This window comes from Camellia sinensis, chromosome 8 (genome assembly GCF_055761805.1).
Source record: "Camellia sinensis isolate YWXY chromosome 8, ASM5576180v1, whole genome shotgun sequence".
In the NCBI taxonomy this organism is placed as follows: Eukaryota; Viridiplantae; Streptophyta; class Magnoliopsida; order Ericales; family Theaceae; genus Camellia; species Camellia sinensis.
In genome coordinates this window covers 154,740,989-154,760,553 of record NC_138968.1, presented here as the reverse complement: position 1 = coordinate 154,760,553, position 19,565 = coordinate 154,740,989, and the positions used below count along the sequence as shown (strand labels likewise).

The window sequence follows — 19,565 nt, the reverse complement described above, 5'->3', positions numbered from 1 at the left end:
AAGCCCTTCACAGATTCAACATAGATTTAAAAAGAAAATTTGATGCAGCCTCATCCAATGCCTATTAAAGGCGCGAGACAAAAAAAAAGAAAAAAGATTATGCTAGCAGATCAACCACTAATCAAATTGTTACGATGATAAACCTCGTCCAATTATTGCTAGAAGAATATTAGTTAGAGAATAGGCCTCAAGCGGGTTGAGCATGGACAGCTTCAATAATTATTGAAACACATGTTTTGACTTATGACAGCTACCCTTAATCATGCACAGTAACTGAAAGGAAAGATGCAGGAACACCTAAGAAGATACAGTGTGAAAATTTTAGAGTGGCACTTGGAACCTAAGAAGACTTGAATGGGAAAATTTTAAAAAGGCACTTGAGTTTGATGGAATCTAATTTATTCAATAAAACTTAAGACTGAGTGGGCAACAATTTCATCATTTGTATGCTTCTGCACCTGTTAATACTACTACCATTAACATAAATACTTCAAATGAAAATAGAAAAATTGAGAGCTTCTATTGAGCCTATAGCATGCTAATTGTCACCTCATTGTTGGAATAGCTACTCGATGTTTGAGAAGGATAGTTGACAGTGTTAGAACTCTTACAACTTGAAAATGCTGGTTCTTTGGGTGATGGAACCGAGGCATTTTCATTGCTCAACATGAGAACTGCATCATACATTGTTGGTCGATCACCCGGAAATTCTTGAACACACAAAAGCCTCACAGCAAATACTCTTCAATGCCTCCTTAAAGTTGCATGTATCCTTTATTGACGGATCAATGAACTCCAAATAGCTACCTTGTTTCCAATTCTCCCAAGACTTTACACAGTAAAGAGTCGAAGCCATCAAAAATTAAAATTTCAAAACTAATTAATTATCTTATATATCCAACTAACCAACAACCAACATAAGAGGATAACCAAAGAGACAAAGGATACTTAACCATCCTAAAAGGGTTAGCAATAGTTTGGTGAGATGAAAACTAGTGTTTCTCTAGCCACTCACGATCTCTAACATTAACACTCCAAAGCTAAATACATCTAATTTTTCAAAAAATTTACCGTACAATGCATATTCTGGTGACATGTAACCATGTTGATGAAATAGTAGTGGTAGCATCAGTACAAATAAGGTTATCTCATTCAAAATTCATACAAATGGGAATATCTGCTATTCTTACTAGGTGCCCACGACCCACCTGGTATTTGCTTCAATTTGATTTATTCCAAAACTCCTTGCAGTTCCAAAGTCCGAAATTTTGGGATTCATTGCTTCATCCAACAGAATATTGCTTGCTTTTAAATCCCTGTGAATGAATTCAATCTACAATACTTGTGCAGGTAGATTAGACCTTAAGCAATCCCTTCTATGATCTGGAAGCGTTTAGTCCAGTCCAGATTGGCTTGCTTAGAAGGATCTAATGGAAAACCAATACTAAATCAGTGATGGGAAATTAAAAATCAGAGACTATAAAACTTATAGAAATTGTCTATCAGAAGTTTCAGAAAAGAGGTAAACGTGTGTACAAAATAGCAATTTGTCCAGGCTTCCATTGCAAATATACTTGTAGATCAGTGTCTTTTCCTCTTGTTCAACACAGTAACCCAAAAGGCTGACAAGATTTTTAGGTTGGAGTTTGGCAATAAATTTCAACTCATTCATAAACTCTTACTGTTCCTTGTAATGATGTTTTTGATTGCTTTTTTATGGCTACTTCTTGCACTTCAGGCAAATACCCCAGAATTTAAAAAAGAAAAGAAAAAGGATGAAATGTAAGAATTTTTCACAACTCCCAGTACTTGAATATATGTCACAATTATGGAAATGTGTTATCTTACAAACAAGGCCATACCCACCCTCTCCAAGTTTGTTTGCTTCAGAAAAGTTGTCAGTAGCAGCTAATATACTTCTCAAACTGAATGACAACAATTCTCCATTATTTGAATCATCAACCGATGCTTTAGAGTTGGCATCAAGCTCATGTGCACTTCGATCTACCCTCCCTGGATTCAGAGTAATCAGTGAAGCAAAACCATGCATGAGAAACTACAAGCGCAAAAGCATGTAATATACCTCAGCTTCTCATCCATCTCCTCAAGACATAGCCAAAGCCGCAAATAAGAAGCAATCCAGTAGAGATGGCAGCTGCTGCAATTGCAATGACACTTCTGCTTTTATGTGTCAACTTACCATTACCAACTGCACATCAATAATCTCAATTAATATTAATCAATCATAGATGTATGAACAGAAATTGGGCAAGATATCATACATACCTTGATCAGAGTCATGAATGCGGACATAAAGATCTTCGCCATTGATGTCATTACCCTTTAGGTCCATGATATCCCCAAACCAATGCATACAGCTCACTGCTTCACTGCTCACATTAGTATACGCATAAGCCGCGCAAGTGCAGTTCTTACTACATTCTAATTCACATTGACTAACAGTAGTCATATTTCCCAGAGAGATTGAATAATCAGGCAATTTCATCCTTTCTAACTTAGAAAACGGATCTCCTATATCACATGTTCGTGCCATTCTCCTGGTTCAGCCTCCTGTCCAATTTCCAAGTTTCCATTCCTTCTGATCTTTGGGCTCAAAACCCTCCAAACAACGGCAAAATTTATGCAAACCATTTTCACCACAGCTACTAAATGGAACACAATACCCATAAAAATCACATTTAACTAATGGAACCTGCCATAAAAATACCCATGAATTGTTACTTTGCTCCCATAACAGCAGCTCAGCTTGCCCTCTAGGAGTTAACATGGCTCTTATATTAATCAAGTTTTCTGAGACACTGAAAGTTAGATAAATTTCATCACCTTCTGCAATGAAAGTGAAGTAGGAGGCAAACTCTTGAGATTTATATCCTACATAAGACAAACTATAGTCATACACACTGCTTCTCCAATATGGATCATGTTGCTTCCAAATGAAAATTCCTGGACGCCCTTCTGGATCTGTACCTTCGGAGAACATTCCTGGCTGAGGATCTGCATTGTCTGTCCATGAGTATAGAAGGCTTTGCCAGCGCATTTGCCTATCCAACCCAAGTCTCATGCCAGGCATGAATGTATCAGTTGGATGATCAAAACTCTGCCATAGCACAGTTTCCAGAATCTAACAGCACTGCAATTGTGGAGTTCATGGCCAAATTGGCAGTTGTTGCATTTGATGACCAAACAACTCTTTTTGTTCCATCGAAAAACACAAGATTCCCATCATCACCAAGCCCAAAAACACCGTGGGAATTATTAGCAAGCAGGTTGTCTCTATTAGCTACCCATATCACTGTTTGTTCGGAGATTGTTTTGTACCATATGCCAAGGTATCTGTTCGTAAAATTGCCTGGATTGAAGAAGCCTAATGCAAAATTCCCCCAGCTGAAGTTAAGGTTTGGTTAATGCTGATTGATTCGCCTGCTCTCACTCTGTCTTCACTAGCAAGAACAGGCAAAATAAAAGAGGACAATATGATAATATTGAGTAGAAAACAGCAAGCCATTTGATGGTTCATTCATTATGATATTCACTTCACTAGAAGAAACTAATGGTAGACATTAAAGTAGTTCTATAAGAGAGTTGATACCAAAGTTGATTTTTTGTTGGATTTTTACAATGTCTAGGTTCACATGGATAGGGTAGATCAGGCTTTAGCTTAAGTATAGCGGTTGACCTTTTCTCATAGATCTAATCATGAATGGTTGCACTTCTAGGCAAAATAAGCGGTGTATCTTCTGAGTGATAATTTCTTCACTTTTTTTTTTTTGTTCTTGTTGTTAAAAATGTGCAAGTGGAGACTTGGTCTGCTATTGTCATGTGCTTAAATAATAAGTATAGCAGAGTTGATTATCGCCTTTATTTAGTGTGCTTTGTAGAGTCTGGCATTCCCTGTCAGTGTTCGTAGTATTTTATTTTCACACACATATAAGCAAGCACGAAAGCAAGACAATTTCTAGAAAAAAAAATATATATATAAACGTGATTACAAGAAAGCCATCAGAGAAAAAAAAACTCCCAGAATGATGAAAATATCAAAACAGCACTTGATGCTCTGCATTTGCTTAATTTTCCTCAAAAGTATCAAGAACTTCTTGTATTAGCAGAGCTGTACTATACGTGCTTGTGTAGGATTATTCAGACTTGTGTTGGCTATGCTTCAAAGGGAGAGAAAGTTTCTGTTAGATAACTTGGCATATATTTGTTAGAGACTTATCTCCTAGCATCTTAAGCTTTTGGGATAATAAATGATTGAATGCAACACTTCAGCAGGTCCTTTATGTTTGCTTAGTTTAAGTCTCATAATTTGTGTTTGTTATTGTGCACCGTTTCGCTCTATCCGGTTCTGTCTCCATGTGAGAGATTGTGTTACTCATCTAAGGGTGTGAGGCAAATGCAAGCAGATGAGTTTTTTTTTTTTTTTTTTTCCCACTAAGTTACATGCAAGGGAAAGGTGAAAATTTGGCAAAGTAGAGCTAAGAGCAATAAGTCAAAATCAAAACACAGCCTTTTAAGCCTAAACCTTGTGAGGGCTCCCACATCAACGATTATGCATTTTGGAGTGTTAGAATAAATACTTATTTTTGTTCTTTTGTTCTCTTGCTAATGTTTACGTAAGTTGAGGGTACGATGGTCATATTGCTATGTTGGGGTTTGTATATATATTTTGCTGATGTAAAGTTGAGGGATAATGATTAATATAAAATTTCTCTTTCTTCTTCTTCCTCCTCCTAAATCCCAACCCTAAACTCCTTCATTTTACATTCTAACTTGGTATCAGAGCAATCTATTCTTCATGGTAGTGATAGATTTAAGCATGTCATCATCCTTACCTATAGTTATAGCCTTAGCCTCAATCTCAACCATAATGATCAATCACACAAAATTCTCAACACAAGAGCATGAAAGGGAAAAAATACTTACAAACAGTCAATACCCACAACAACCATCACCAACAATCACCAATATAAACACAGAACTAGCTCAAAAAACAAAAGTCCACAGCAAAAATAGGCAAGAGTGAGAACACACCCAAATCAGACCAACACACCAACTCAACAGCATAAATCAATAAATAGATAACAAATATCCCCTGCTAGAAGGATTTCAGTCCTTATATAGGAACTTTCAATAGGTAGAAATGAAAAAAAACAGTGCTGCTGGACCAGAATGAGGCAATAATCGAACAAAAGATCAACCCAACAGTAGCAAAACCACAAACTAAGAGCAAAGATCACTAGGGTTGGTATTTTCGGCTCCTAGGGTAGGGATTCCAGCAAGAAGAAACAACAAAAAGCAATCCCAAGAGCAGATTTGAAAAACAGTCCCAACAAACATGAAATCCTTTCAAAATCGAAAACTCACATCAGGAATGATCAAAAAATTTCACAAAAATCACCATAAATCTCAGGAGGTAATTTCAAGTTTAGGGGTGAAGGACCCGTTCGTACAGTACTTTGTTAGTGCTGATGTTACCTTTTTTGAGTCTACTCCGTTTTTTTCTTCCTTTGGGCAACAGTTATCCACTGATCTTCTCTCTTATCATGAGGGGGAGCCAGCCTCTCTCACTCCTACTCTTCCCTCTTATGCTCCTTCCACATCCACTCCTCTCCTCTCTCTCTCCTCTCGCTTCTACTCCTCTTTTGCAGGTTTATCAACGGTCTCAAGCTCGTCGCATTGTGTCTTATGGCCCGACCAATTCACCTCCTTAGTCTAAGGTCCCTATTCCACCTGCTGATATGCCTTCAGATGACCTTCCTATTGCACTCTACAAAGGTAAACATCCTATTGCTAATTACGTTTCTTATGATTGCCTCTCTCCTGATCTTCACTCTTTTTCTTGTAACTTGTCTAATATTTCCATTCCCCGAAGCATGCCATGGATGAGGAAATGCATACTCTTCATCAGAATTAGACGTGGAAACTTACTCCTCTGCCGTCTGGCGAATCTATTGTGGGTTGTCGTTGGATTTATATTGTTAAGTATCTCCCTGATGGAACTGTTGAGCAACTTAAGGCTCGCCTGGTAGCTAAAGGCTACACACAGACCTATGGTGTAGATTACTTGGAGACTCTCTCATGTGGCTCGTCTTTAAGTCTGTTCGGACTCTTCTCTCCATTGCAGTTAATAAGTCTTGGCCTTTATATCAATTTGATATCAAGAATGCTTTTCTTCATGGTAATCTCCAAGAGAAGGTCTATATGGATCAGTCCCTTGGCTATGTTGTTCCCAGCCAAGAGCATCTTGTTTGTCGATTGCGGAAGGCCTTGTATGGTCTTAAACAGTCCCCTCGTGTCTAGTTTGATCGCTTCAGTGTTGTTGTGCTTACCTATGGATTTCACCGTTCCACCTTTGATCACTCTATTTTTGTTCGCCACTCATCTACTAGCAGTATTGTTCTTATTGTTTATGTGGATGACATCATCATTTCAGGGAGTGACTCCAATGGTATTGCTAATTTGAAGCAATATTTGGGCCAACAATTTCACACCAAAGACTTGTGTCATCTTCAGTATTTTCTTGAGATTGAAGTTGCCCACTCTTCTCAGGGCTTGTTTCTTTCTCAACGGAAGTATGTTCTTGATCTTCTTACTGAGACTGGCCTCTTTGTCACTCGCCCTAGTGATACTCCCATGGATTCTAGTGTCAAGCTTGATGGTGACATTGGGGACTTATTTCCCGATATTGGTTGTTATCGTCGGTTGGTTAGGAAGTTAATATATCTCACTGTCACGCGTCTAGATATTACATACGCCGTGGGTGTGGTCAGTCAGTTTATGCATGCTTCCCGCCAATCCCATTTTGTGGCTGTGTGTCATATCTTGCAATACTTGAAAAGTGCTCCACGTCGGGGTTTGCTCTATCGCCCATCATCCTTTTTGTCTGTCACTAGCTTCAGTGATGCTGATTGGGCTAGTAATAAGACTAACCGACATTCCACCTCGGGTTATTGTACTTTTGTTGGTGGTAATCTAGTTACTTGGCGTAGCAAGAAACTGACTGTAGTTGCTCGTTCTAATGTCGAGGCTGAATATCGGCCCTATTTGGTACAGCTTTTTTTCAGCTTATTTCAGCTTTCAGCTTAATTTAAGCTATTTTGATATGTTTGGTTTAACTTAACAATGCAGCTTATAGCTTTTTGTAAGTCAGAAATCAGCTTATTCTTTGAGTGTGGCAAGAGAAGCTTAATTTATAAGTCAGAAATCAGCTTATATTCATAGTTATAAGCTATAAGCTGTTAAGGCATAAGCTATAAGCACTTTCCCACAGCTCTACCAAACAGGGCCATCGTGCCATGGCTCATACTGCTTCAAAGATGCTCTGGGTTCAGTCTCTTCTCCGAGATTTTGACTTTTCTGTTCTCACTCCTATGAGCATGTCTTGTGACAATCAAGCTACTATCTTCATTGCCAATAATCCCGTGTTTCATGAACGCACTAAACATATAGAAGTTGATTGCCATTCTATTCGTGATCTCTTACTCCGCAAGCAACATGTGACTCCTTATGTTCGTTCTGCAGATCAATTGGGTAATATTCTAACCAAGCCTTTGGCCCGGCCTTGGTTTCGTCATTTATCCGTCAAGCTAGGTATGTTCGATCTCTATGCTCCAGCTTGAGGGGGAGTGTTAGAATACTTATTTTTGTTATTTTGTTCTCTTGTTAATATTTACTTTAGTTGAGGATACGATGTCATATTGCTATGTTAAGGTTTGTATATATATTTTGCTGATGTAAAGTTAAGGGATAATGATTATTCAACATATATAAAAATTTTCTTTCTTCTTCTTCTTCCTCCCAAATCCTAACCCTAAATTCCTTCATTTTATATTCTAACATGGCGAAAATCTTAACCAAAATGTAATGAAGATCAAGCTTGCTAATAGTTATGACAAGGACACTAAACAAGTTGCTTATTATTATATTTAGATAGATAGATATGGATATGGCTGGTCGCCTATATGATACCTACCATTATTGTGTTAGATAGGAAGGATAATAAAATGGGGAAAAAAAAGGCTAGAAAATTAATGCTTCACAGTGAAAGTGACAGCAACTATAAGGTAGAATTAGCACTGTACAGGGAGGAAATATTCGACGCTCTCCATATTCCTCGTGTCCAAGCTTTGAGTAACGTCACTTAACCTGAGAACAGAAAGACAGTAAGCTACCCGGCGGGTGTGCGGCCGGAAAACCCCTCCGACGATCAAGTTAGAGCACAGAGAGGAAGAAAGAGAAAGAAGAGACAAGGGAGTAGGTAGCTCTGATAATCAGAAGTTCCAGACCTGTGCATGAAGACACAACACCGTTTGTATAGTTTTTGAGCGCTCCCCTTTGTTTTCTCTCCACGTGACGCGTGGATATGTTCCCCTCTCACCTTCTTCCACGTGTAAGAGCAAATACTGCCAAACACCGAATGTCAATACCGCCTAACGATATTGACGTGTACGGACGGCGGAATCTCCTTCCTGCAATCCAATTATGCCACGTAGCACATCTCACTGAGCTACGCCAAGCGCGGCGACGCGGTCTTCCCTCAGAGTCACGCTATCTGCCCGATCCAAACGGACTCACCTAAGCATGGACTCGACTGAGCTCCTGCTCGATCGAACCTAGTCTTCTGAGGACACGTCCCATCACTTTGCGAAATGCACATCTCTAGACCGGGCTAGCATCTCCATGACCTGACCGGGCTAATACTTCAGTCCAACGCGCACCAAACATCCGACCGTACTCACATCCCGGTCTAGTATGCGGCCTCATTTTATCCGAGTGAGGACCTTAATTGAGGCCCAAACCAGCTCGGCCCATGACAGGTCATAAATCTCCCTCTCAAGCACTAAGAAAGTAGTAAAGATAATTAGTGAAGGAAGTAAACGCATGTGACTGACGAGATTTCTTTTCCTGCTAAATTTTATATAATGGAAAATACAAGAGTCAATAAGGTAAAACCCGGAGCAAAAAAGGCACAATGCAAGTGCCACCTCAAAACAAGATTTATCTCTAAGAAAAAAGTGGGCTTGTCCCACATCGACATTGGTATAGGGCTGTGTAATTGTGATGTCAATATTTTTCCAATATTAAGCGTCTTGGAGAAAATCTGAACTAAAAATGTGAGAGAGGTTAGGAAATGCATATTTAAAATGTACAGAATAGGCATCTATTCAATAGATCAATATATGTCAATATCCCAAAAAGCCTAACTAGATTAATTTGTGTGTTGGAGTTTGGCAATAAGTTTCAACTCATTCATTTACTCCTCTAATTCTTGTAATATTGCCTTTTTAGATAGCCTTTTTATGGCTTAGCTTCTTTAATTTCAAGAAAATTACCCTGAAAATAAAAGCATGGGGAGATGGATAAATTCTACTTGATCTAACCCTCTCATGGTTTACTCAATGATGTTTTTCAATCATCTTTAAATCAAGTCAAGACTAACGATGTTGGTTGAATAATCAAATCTAAGTTGTTGATCCAAAGGTATATGATTGTCTCCAAGATCACTCTCAGCTTTGTCCAATAAGCAAGTGACAATGTCATCATATGTATGCTTCTTGTGCACTAGCTAATACTACTACCATAACATACTCTACCGGAGACATCAGTTCTGTATGCAGTTCATCTTTATGGAAATCTTTCTGTGTAGTTGAAAATGGAGAGCTTCTTATCGAGCCTCTGGCATGGTAATTGTCACTTCATTGTTGAAATAGCTACTAGATGTTTGGGAAGAATAGTTGGCATGTTGGAATTCGTGTAAGTAGAAAAGGCAGGTGCTTTAGGTGATGGAACTGACGCATTTTCATTTCTCAACATGAGAATTGCTGCATACATTGTTGGTCAATCACCCGGAAATTCTTGAGCACACAACAGCCCCACAGCAATGCATTTCAATGCCTCCTGAAGATTGCATATATCCCTTATTGATGGATCAATTAACTCCAAACCATTGTTTTCAAACCCGGACCGGACCGGCCGGTCGGACCGGTTGAACCGGGAACCGGGCCTTGTTCCGGTCCGGTCAACCCCCTAAACCCGGATTGGGGCCAAAACCGGGAAAACCCGGTGACCCAGTGGTCGAACCGGTAAAACCGATGACCCAGTGGTCGAACCGGCCAGAACCGGTCTATTTTTTATTTTTTTTTTTTTCTGGGTTTTACTTTTTTTTTTTTATTTTCTTTCTTTCTTTTCTTTCTTTCTTATATATATATATATATATATATATATATATATAAATATATTTCAAAATTTTGACTAAAAATTCTTATTTCAAGAGTCTCCTCTCGTAAGAAAGAGTCTCATTGAAAGCTTGAGAAGATTATGAAAGTCTATTCCTATTTATAGGAAAAGATTTTTAAAGAGAACCTACAAAATTCTATGTGGGATTCAATCAAATTATTTGAAACATATTGATTGGAGGGAGAGTTGAAAATTTTATTTCCCTCCAAAATTAAATCTAGCATTCAATCAATTTATTTGGAGGGAATGTTTAAAAAATTTAATTTCTTTGAAATAAGTGACTTTTTTTTTTATCAATTATGACTTTATTAAATATTATTAATAAATATTATGCAACAATTTTTATTTTTATTTGATTATTTATATATATTTTTATTTATTTATAATTTATAATTATATTTTTTAATTATATAATATTAATTATGACGTCACGGTTCGACCGCTTTGACCCGACGGTTGAACCGGTGACCCGTCCACCCGGTCCCTTTTCCGGTTCGCTCACCGGTCCGGTTTTGAAAACATTGCTCCAAACAGCTACCTTCTTTCCAATTTTCCCATGCCTTGAACAAATTAAAGCCATCCAAAATAAAATTTCATAATTAATACTTATATATCCAAAAAACAAATAACCAACATAAGTGGATAAAAAAAAGACATAGCATACTTACCCATCCTGTAAGGGTTAGAGAATGTTTAGTTTGATGAGAATTAGCGCCAGGCCCGGTCCTGAGATTTTCGGGGCCCAAAGCCAATAATCAACTGCTAAAATTTTTGGGGCCCTTCACATTTTTTTTTTATTGAATGGGAAAAAAAAAATTAAGGTAAAGGACAAAAGATTTGCATTAAAATCACAAAAAATACTTAGCATTACATTATAACAACTAATATATATCACTTGATCATCGCTCTTCTTGCATTTTTAGAAGCAAATAAATCAATATTATAATACCAATATTATAATAGCAATTAATTGGGCAAAAGACAAGACAAATATTTAATTAATTGAATAGAAAAAAAAATATTTACCTATGCTTACTGTGTTGAGATTAAAATATTTTTTTAAATCAAAATTCAAAATAAAAGCACCACCACTTAACAAAATACAAAACTTTTAAATTATGTGATGTGAACTATTATACTTAAATAAATTTTTCTTGATGATGTAAACACCAATATTATAATAGTAATTAATTGTGCAAAAGACAAGATAAATATTTAATTAATTGAATAGAAAAAAAAAAAAAATTACCTGTGCTGCTGGAGCGCTGCTTCGTCTGGCTGCACAGATTCTTCTCCCTTGCTGGTGTGGTGTGGCTATCAAAGGGAAGGTTGATAGGGTTAGGACTTAGAAAAAAAATGGGCCTTTTAAGTTGGTTTGGGCCTTAAACTTTTGGCTTTTTAATAGGTCAACAAAATTAAGTTGGTTTGGGCCTTTTTTTATTTTTTTTTGGACTCAAAACACACCTAACATATTATACTAACTTATAATAGGAGGGGGCCCTCATTTTGGGCCTATTTTGAGGGGCCCTAAGCCATGACCTTGTGGGCCTATGGCCAGGGCCGGGCCTGATTAGCGCTTCTCTTACCACTCACGATCTCTAACAATAACACTCCAAAACTAAATACATCTGATTTCTCCGAAAATTGCCCATATAACGCATATTTTGGTGACATGTAACCGCTGCATCACCAATGACAATGTTAACAACCATACTGACAGTAGCAGCAGCAGTATTATATTTTCAGCAGTAGTATAAAATAAACTTATCTTATTTAAAGTTCAGATGAATGGAAATATCTGCTATATTTACTATGTGCCCACCAGCCGCCTAGTATTTGCATCAGTTTGATTTATTCTGAAACTCCTTGCGGTTCTAAAGTCCAAAATTTTGGGATTCAAAGCTTCATCCAACAGAATATTGCTTGCTTTTAAATTCCTGTGAATGACTTTCAGTCTAGAATACTTATGACAGCAAATAAGACCCTGACCAATCCCTTCTATGATCTGGAAGCGATTACTTCAATCCAAATTGGCTTGCTTAGAAGGATCTAATGAAAAGTTATCACAATCAGTGATTGAAAAATGAAAATTGGAGCTTCAAAACTTAAAGGAAATATGTTTTATCTGAAGTAAATTGAAAAAGATCTTAAGGCGTACAAAATAGGAATTTGTCTAGGCTTCCGCAGCACATCAACTCGTAGATTAGTATCTTTTCCTCCACTTCAACACAACAACCCAATAGTCTGACAAGATTTTTATGTTGGAGTTTGGCAGTAAGTTTCAGCTCATTCATGAACTCTTCCATTCCTTGCAATGATTTTTTTGAGTCTTTTTATAGCTGCTAATTGTAGTTCAGGAAAATTCCCCTGGACAGAAACAAAAAACAAAAATAAAAAAAGAAGGATTATAGCTGCTAATTGTAGTTCAGGAAAATTCCCCTGGACAGAAACAAAAAACAAAAATAAAAAAAGAAGGATGAAAGAACAAATTTTCCCTTTCCAACTTCCTACAAAATGTGTCAATTGAGTCTTAGATACACTGAAATGAGTAAAAAATAAATGAAAAAATATCACAGTTTTGGAATAGTTACCTTATAAACCGGTCCAAACCCACCCTCTCCTAGTTTTTTTTGCTTCAGAAAAGTTGTCTGTGGCAGCTAATATACTTTGTAAACTGAATGATAACAATTCTCCATCATTTGGCCCAACAACAGATGCACTAGAGTTTGTGTCAATTTTTTTCACGCCTGGTTCTATTCTCTCTGTATTTGGAGTAATCAGTGGACAAAATCATGCATGGGAAACTAGAAGTGTACTGGTAACTTCAATTTGTGTTTCCAAGTGTGTAGGACTAAATGTGTACAACACTCAAGAGAGAGACGGAGAGATTGTACCTGGATTTCTCAACCTTCCCCTCCTTAAGACAAAGCCAATGATACTAATAAATAGCAATCCTGTAGAGATAGTAGCTGCTGCAATTGCAATCGGAATTCTTCTTTTAGGGGTCAAGTTACCAGTCTTAGCATTACTAACTGCACAAGAATAACAAAACACAGAAAATTAGCTCACCATCACAAACTACATGACTTGGGCTAAAATTTAGAAAAAGAGTGCCTTCAACAGAAATCAACCAAGACATCATTGTTGGCACATAAATTTTAAACCAAATTTATGTTTAAATTTCAAATACAGTCAATGACACACATAGAGCCTACAATAAGATTGTTGTAGGCAATCACTTCCCAAAATGATTAATTTGCTCCGTTGAAGTGTATAAATAAAACAACGTCGTATCTTAACGACGTTATTCAAGATGCTCAAATGACACGTGGAGCCTACGAAAGATGACACCTGTAGAGCCTACAGCAAAGACACCACACAGGATGAAACCCCAAAGATCAATTCGGTTAATCAGATATACGATTAATCAGATAGCGCTATTATTCAAAATTTAATGGCGTTATCGTATCATTCAATTTGAAATTCAAAATGAAGATGAAGCGTTCCTATCACCTGATGGCCCTCCATAAATATGAGGACCATCACACAAGACCGGAGGATCGAAAAATCAAAAAGGGAAAAGATCAGAGAGAGAGAGAAAGAAATTGAGAGCTAAAGAAGTCGTTACAAAAAAAGAAGAAGAGAAGCCTAGAGAACTGAAGAGCCTACGCTAATGGCGATGAATAGGTAAAGGGTTCCAAACCCAAACTGTATTTTGTATTCGAGAGTTCAAAACCCATAACAATCTCAATAAAATATTTCTTTTTTTTAATTTGTCATTTGTTGTTTATTTTGTTCTTCATTAATCGGAGGTTTCATTTGTATAAAATGTGTAATTAACGATCTGAAATACAGATCGGAAATAAGAACCTGCTATTCAAATAATCAACACTGTTTAGTCCAAAAACTAAACAGTGGACATTTGTAACATAAATTTTGAAATGTGTTTAAACACTTCATGTTTTAAAATTTGTGTCTACAATCATACATACCTTGGTCAGAGCTATGAAGGCAAACATAAAGATCTTTGCCAATGAAGGCATTATGATTTAGATCCACCAAAGCCCCAAACCAATTCACACAGTGCAGTGTAGTTTCTATAGTCAGATTAGCATAAGCATAAGCTGTGCAAGAGCAGCTGTGACGACATTTGGATTCACATTGACTAACAGTCATATTTCCCAGAGACACTGAATAATCAGGTTATCTAGTTCTTTCAAACTTAAAAAATCAATCTCCCTTATCACATGTCAATTCCATCTTCCTGGCACAGCCTCCTGTCCGATTTCCAAGATTCCATTCTTTCTGATCTTTGGGCTCAAAACCCTCCAAACAACTGCAAAATGGATGTGATCCATTTTGCTCACAGCTACTAAATGGACCACAATACCCATAAAAATCACATTCAACTACTGGAGCCTGCCATACTACTACCCATGAATTGCTACTTTGTGCCCAAAACAGCAGCTGAGCTTGCCCAGTAGGAGTTAAAGTGACTCTTACTTTAAGCAAGTTTTCTGAGACACTGCAAGTGAGATAAATTTCATCACTTTCTTTGATGAAAGTTAAAAAGGAGCCAAACCCTTGATATATGTGATCTATATAAACCAAACTATAGTCGTATACAGTACTTTTCCAAAAGGGATGATGTTGCTTCCAAATGAAAATCTGTGGACACCCTTCAGGATCTATACCTCTGGAGAACATTCCTGGTCGAGGATTTGCATTGTTGGCCCACGAGTACAGAAGGCTTTGCTGGCCAGTTTTCCTATTCAAGCTAAGTTTCATGCCAGGAATGAGAGTATCAGCTGGATAATCGAAACTCTGCCCTAATACAGTGCCTGTCTCACCATGTCTGAGAACGAGATTTCCAGTATCTAACAGCACTGTAACTGTGGAGTTCATGGCCAATTTCGCAATTGTTGCATTTGATGACCAAATAACTTTTTTCCCTCCATGTAAAAGCACAATATTGCCATCATCACCGAGCCCAAAAACTCCATGAGAATTTTTAGCAAGCAGGTTTTCTCTGTTAGCAACCCATATAACTGTTTGTTTGGAGATTGCTGTTCATAGAATTGCCTGGACTGAAGAAGCCTAATGCGAAATTTCCTCCAGCTGAAGTTAAGGCTTCGTTAATGTTGATAGATTTTCCTGCTCTAATACTGTCTTCACTGGCACCAACAGGCAAGAGAAAAGAGGACATGATGATCATAATAATGTTCAGTACAACATACCAAACCATTTGATGCTTCATTCCTTGTGTTCTGCACTTTACTAAAAGAAACTAATAATAGACATTGATTCAAGTGGTCATATATAAGAGAATTGAAATCAAACCAAAGTCCATCTTTTTTTTTTTTTGTTAGGTTTTCTAATGTTTAGGTTCAATGGATTGGGCAGATCAGGCTTTTGTTTTTGTTAATGTATGGTGGATTAGCTTTTCTCATAGATCCAATCATGAATGGTTGCATTTGTAGGCACAATAATCAGTATCAATTAGGCCTCTTTTTTTGTGTGTGTGTGTGCACGCACATTGAAGAAGTGCAATTAGGCTTGTTATTTTGTTGTTTTAAATGTGCTACGGTGCAAGCCTTGGTCTTGCATTGTTCTGTGCTGAAATATCAGAGTTGAGGGTTTTTACTGAATTGGCAGAAGGGGGTTGGACTGTTTGGAAAGGAAGGAGAGGAAACATTTGAGGGTATTTTCATCAAACTCCTTCTGTTAACGGAGTTAAAGCAGGTCTCCTTTGAGGGGAGACCAATGCAATTATCTCATACTAATGAAACTATGTGCATTTTTGCCAACTTCAAAGAAAGGACTGTGTAATTTACCACTCGTCTTAGGAAGAATAAAGCAAAATAGTGGCTATTATTGTTTACTGTTAGAATTTACCATCACCTACCACACACTTACCATCACCTACCACACACTCACCTACTACACTCACCTACTCCTCACCTACCACCACCTAACCTACATCTATATAATCAATCAATTGTACCAGAATCAAAATCAATGTGGGCTCGGATGTGGAGAGAGGGTGGTATGTTTAAATAAAAGAAGAGTGGTGAATAATATAAAAATAAAAAGAAACGAAAAGAGGGGGACAAAAGTTGGTGTCTGGGTGTGATGATAAAGAAATAAGAAAAGAGGGGGACAAAAGTTAGGCGGTGGCTTTAGTCAAAAAAGTGAAAACTTTCCATTGAGATAGCATCTTGTGTTGGTGAGCTCAGCAGATAGAGAATAAAGACAGATTCACCCACCTCTGCTTTTTCAACTCTTTATTTTATTTTATTTTATTTACCACACTGATGTTTTTCATATAATTCATCTACCAATATTTTTTATCTATTTTTTTTATCCCTTGTTTTCTTTCCTTTTATTTTTATTTTTACACAAAACACTACCAAAAAAAAAAAAAAAAAAAAAAAAAAAGAAGGAAGAAGACGAACTGCACACCAAACTCATTTTATTCATGTCGGGGCTCACCCCGATCACCATTTTACACCCAAAAAAAAAAAAAAAAAAAAACGGGCGCGCAAGCCAATGTGGTGACGCGCCTCGCCATCATGTCCGGCACATCTTTTTATGACTTGGGCTCGCCTTTTGATGGCACGCCTTTTTATGGATTGGGCACGCCTTTTAATGGCACGCCTTTTTGAAAGATTGGGCACACCTTTTGAGGGTGCGACTTTTTAAGGGTCCGACAAGGCTCTGTAAACTGTCCCGACATTGATTCCAGTTAGCTCCTTCATGGGTCCGACAAGACTCTGTAAACTGTCCCGACATTGATTCCGGTTAGTTTCTACAAAGGTCCAGCAAGACTCTGTAAACTGTCACAACAACTGTCACAACATTGTCTGCTACAACGGTCCGACATGACCCCATAAACTGTCTTCTACATCGGTCTGGCACCACCATACAGTGTCCTCTACAATGTTATGACACCACCATCCAGTGTCCTCTACCACGTTATGACACCACCATACAGTGCCTTCACCAACGGTCTGACACGACCATACAGTGTCTCCTATCCTTTTTTCTTTTTATGTATTTTCTTGTTTTGTTCCTCTCTTCAAACTCAAGTTGGTTAGTTTCTATCCTCCTTGAGTTTGCGGGGGGCTGTTAGAATTTACCATCACCTACCACACACTTACCATCACCTACCACACACTCACCTACTACACTCACCTACTCCTCACCTACCACCACCTAACCTACATCTATATAATCAATCAATTGTAACAGAATCAAAATCAATCAATAATATACATCAGTTTATTTTACATTTACTGCTACTGCAATGCGGGATGGGGGTACCTGCTGCTCTCCAAGCGCAGCAGGATTTGCTGTGCTGCCAAAACGGTAGCGCTTTGTTGCTGATTTTCCTTCTTCTTCTTTTTTTTGTTATTCTTCTTGGTTTTCCTTTTTTGCTGTTGAAACAAATCTGTTTTTTACTTTTTCTTTTTTAAAATATAAATTAATTTGACAAAAAAAGTATTTCCCTATGTATATCATTATATCATCAAATAATGATAAATATCTATAGATTATATGCCATTACGTGTAGACAATAAAAATAGGTAGTTATACTCCAATAAATATCAATGTCAAAAAATATATAAATAATCTTATTTGACTTTTTTAAAAATACCAAAAATACAATAATCAGTACATAAAATCCCAACTCATATGCATTCTCAAATATAAAATAAAAAATATGTCAATAAATTTTTTCCTTACATTACATTTAATTTTGTGGAGGTATTTGTGAATTATTAAAAATAAATAAATAAATAAACACTCAACTTGTTTGGTTTTGTTTCTGTTTCTTTTTTATTTTTTAAAAAAACTAAAAACTAGTTTGGTGAATAAAATGAACAACATAAAAAACACTATCATTTTTATGCTTTTCTTCTTTTTTGGAGCGAAAATAGTTTTTGACAATTTGAAACTATCTTTTTTGTATTTATTTTTGTCAAATTAATTTATACTTTAAAAAATAAAAGTAAATAACAGATTTGAAACAAACCCAAACAAGGTACTTGCAAAAATTAGAAACAGCCAAAAAAGCAAAACCAAGAAGAATAACCAAAAAAAAAAAAAAAGAAGGAAAATCAGCAGCAAAGCGCTACCGTTTTGGCAGCACAGCAAATCCTGCTGCGCTCATCCCCTGCAATGCAAGTGACAGGAACACTAACAAGTGGAATTAACACTAAGAAAAAGAGTAAAGATAACCAAGAATATGGCACAATTGGGCAAGAAATAGGATTGTCATGAGTATCAGATTTCTATATTTATCCATCTTATATTAGAGAAAATCTTAATTAATGATGAACTTTAAAGAATTTTCGACAGTCATATACTTACTCAAATTTGATGAATTTTAAAGAAAGAAGGATTGAAAATGATTTTCTTTCATCATTTTTAAAATGAAATTTTAGAATAAATTTAACATTTTTCAAAAAAAAAATGATGAAAAAATAGAGAATAAACATCAAATCAAACTTTTAACCAAAATTTTGACAAAAATATCATTAAAATGGGAACACTACCAAATAATTTCAATTTAATGGAAACAAAATAATAATAGCACAGTAGAGATTGACTTGAAAAAATAATACCAAATGCATTGTGCCTTGTTTGGCAAAACAAATTTATTAGCACAAACTCTTCCTCTTCTCTTTCAAACCTAACCAGCACCAGCAAGCACCCCCAGCCAGCCACCACTGTCCCCACCCGTCACAACCTCCACCGGTCCCTTCTTTTTTGGTTTTGTGATCTCCTTTCGCAATCTGGTGTTCGGCGGTGCTGGTTTCTCGATCTGGACGGGGGTGCGGAGGTGAAGGGGGCATCGGCGTGGGAGGGCGGCGGCTACGACTGATGGTGGTGGTTTTGAGAGGTGATGGTTTCACACGAGAGAGGAAGGATGGTGATGGTGGGGCTTTTGCAGAGAGGGAAAGAGAGAGAAGTGGGTGGTGGTGAGTGGCTTAGGTGGCGCGGCTGTGGGTGGCCGATGGTCGCGGGATCTGGGTTGTCTTGGGTGCTGGGTTAAGTTGGCACACTGGCTGTGGTTATGGTAATGGATAACAGTGGTACTACGATTAGGTAGAATTAGTGTATCACGGTTAGTTATGGGATTATTATTTATCTTATTTATTATATAAATTATAAATATTAAAATTATTTAAATTATATCACGTCATCAATTAGTATATTAATTAGTATATTAATTGATATATATAACATTACTGAATGACTAATTCAACAACCAAATCAAATTGTTTAATTTGCCAGCCATATTA

The 19,565-nt window shown here is 37.0% G+C and overlaps 2 protein-coding genes and 1 pseudogene across 3 annotated transcripts; all 3 read right to left on the bottom strand.

Annotated features, from left to right (window-relative positions):
- Positions 1-1,645: 1,645 nt before the first annotated feature.
- Positions 1,646-19,356, bottom strand: LOC114304001 (G-type lectin S-receptor-like serine/threonine-protein kinase At1g11330; annotated as a pseudogene). Its single transcript, XR_014338480.1, has 9 exons — positions 18,885-19,356; positions 14,250-15,534; positions 13,152-13,289; positions 12,849-13,019; positions 12,416-12,624; positions 11,507-12,306; positions 2,287-3,461; positions 2,084-2,209; positions 1,646-2,013 (listed from the first exon to the last, which is right to left on the bottom strand). The product of XR_014338480.1 is annotated as a G-type lectin S-receptor-like serine/threonine-protein kinase At1g11330 (transcript).
- LOC145798201 (S-locus-specific glycoprotein S6-like) lies at positions 2,564-3,091 on the bottom strand. The gene has a single exon (XM_082885693.1). It carries the CDS (start codon positions 3,089-3,091, stop codon positions 2,564-2,566), a length of 528 nt encoding a protein of 175 aa, XP_082741819.1.
- LOC114272830 (G-type lectin S-receptor-like serine/threonine-protein kinase At2g19130) lies at positions 14,488-15,463 on the bottom strand. The gene is made up of 2 exons (XM_082885692.1): positions 15,340-15,463; positions 14,488-15,254 (listed from the first exon to the last, which is right to left on the bottom strand). Exons 1-2 carry the CDS (start codon positions 15,461-15,463, stop codon positions 14,488-14,490), a joined length of 891 nt encoding a protein of 296 aa, XP_082741818.1.
- Positions 19,357-19,565: the final 209 nt, after the last annotated feature.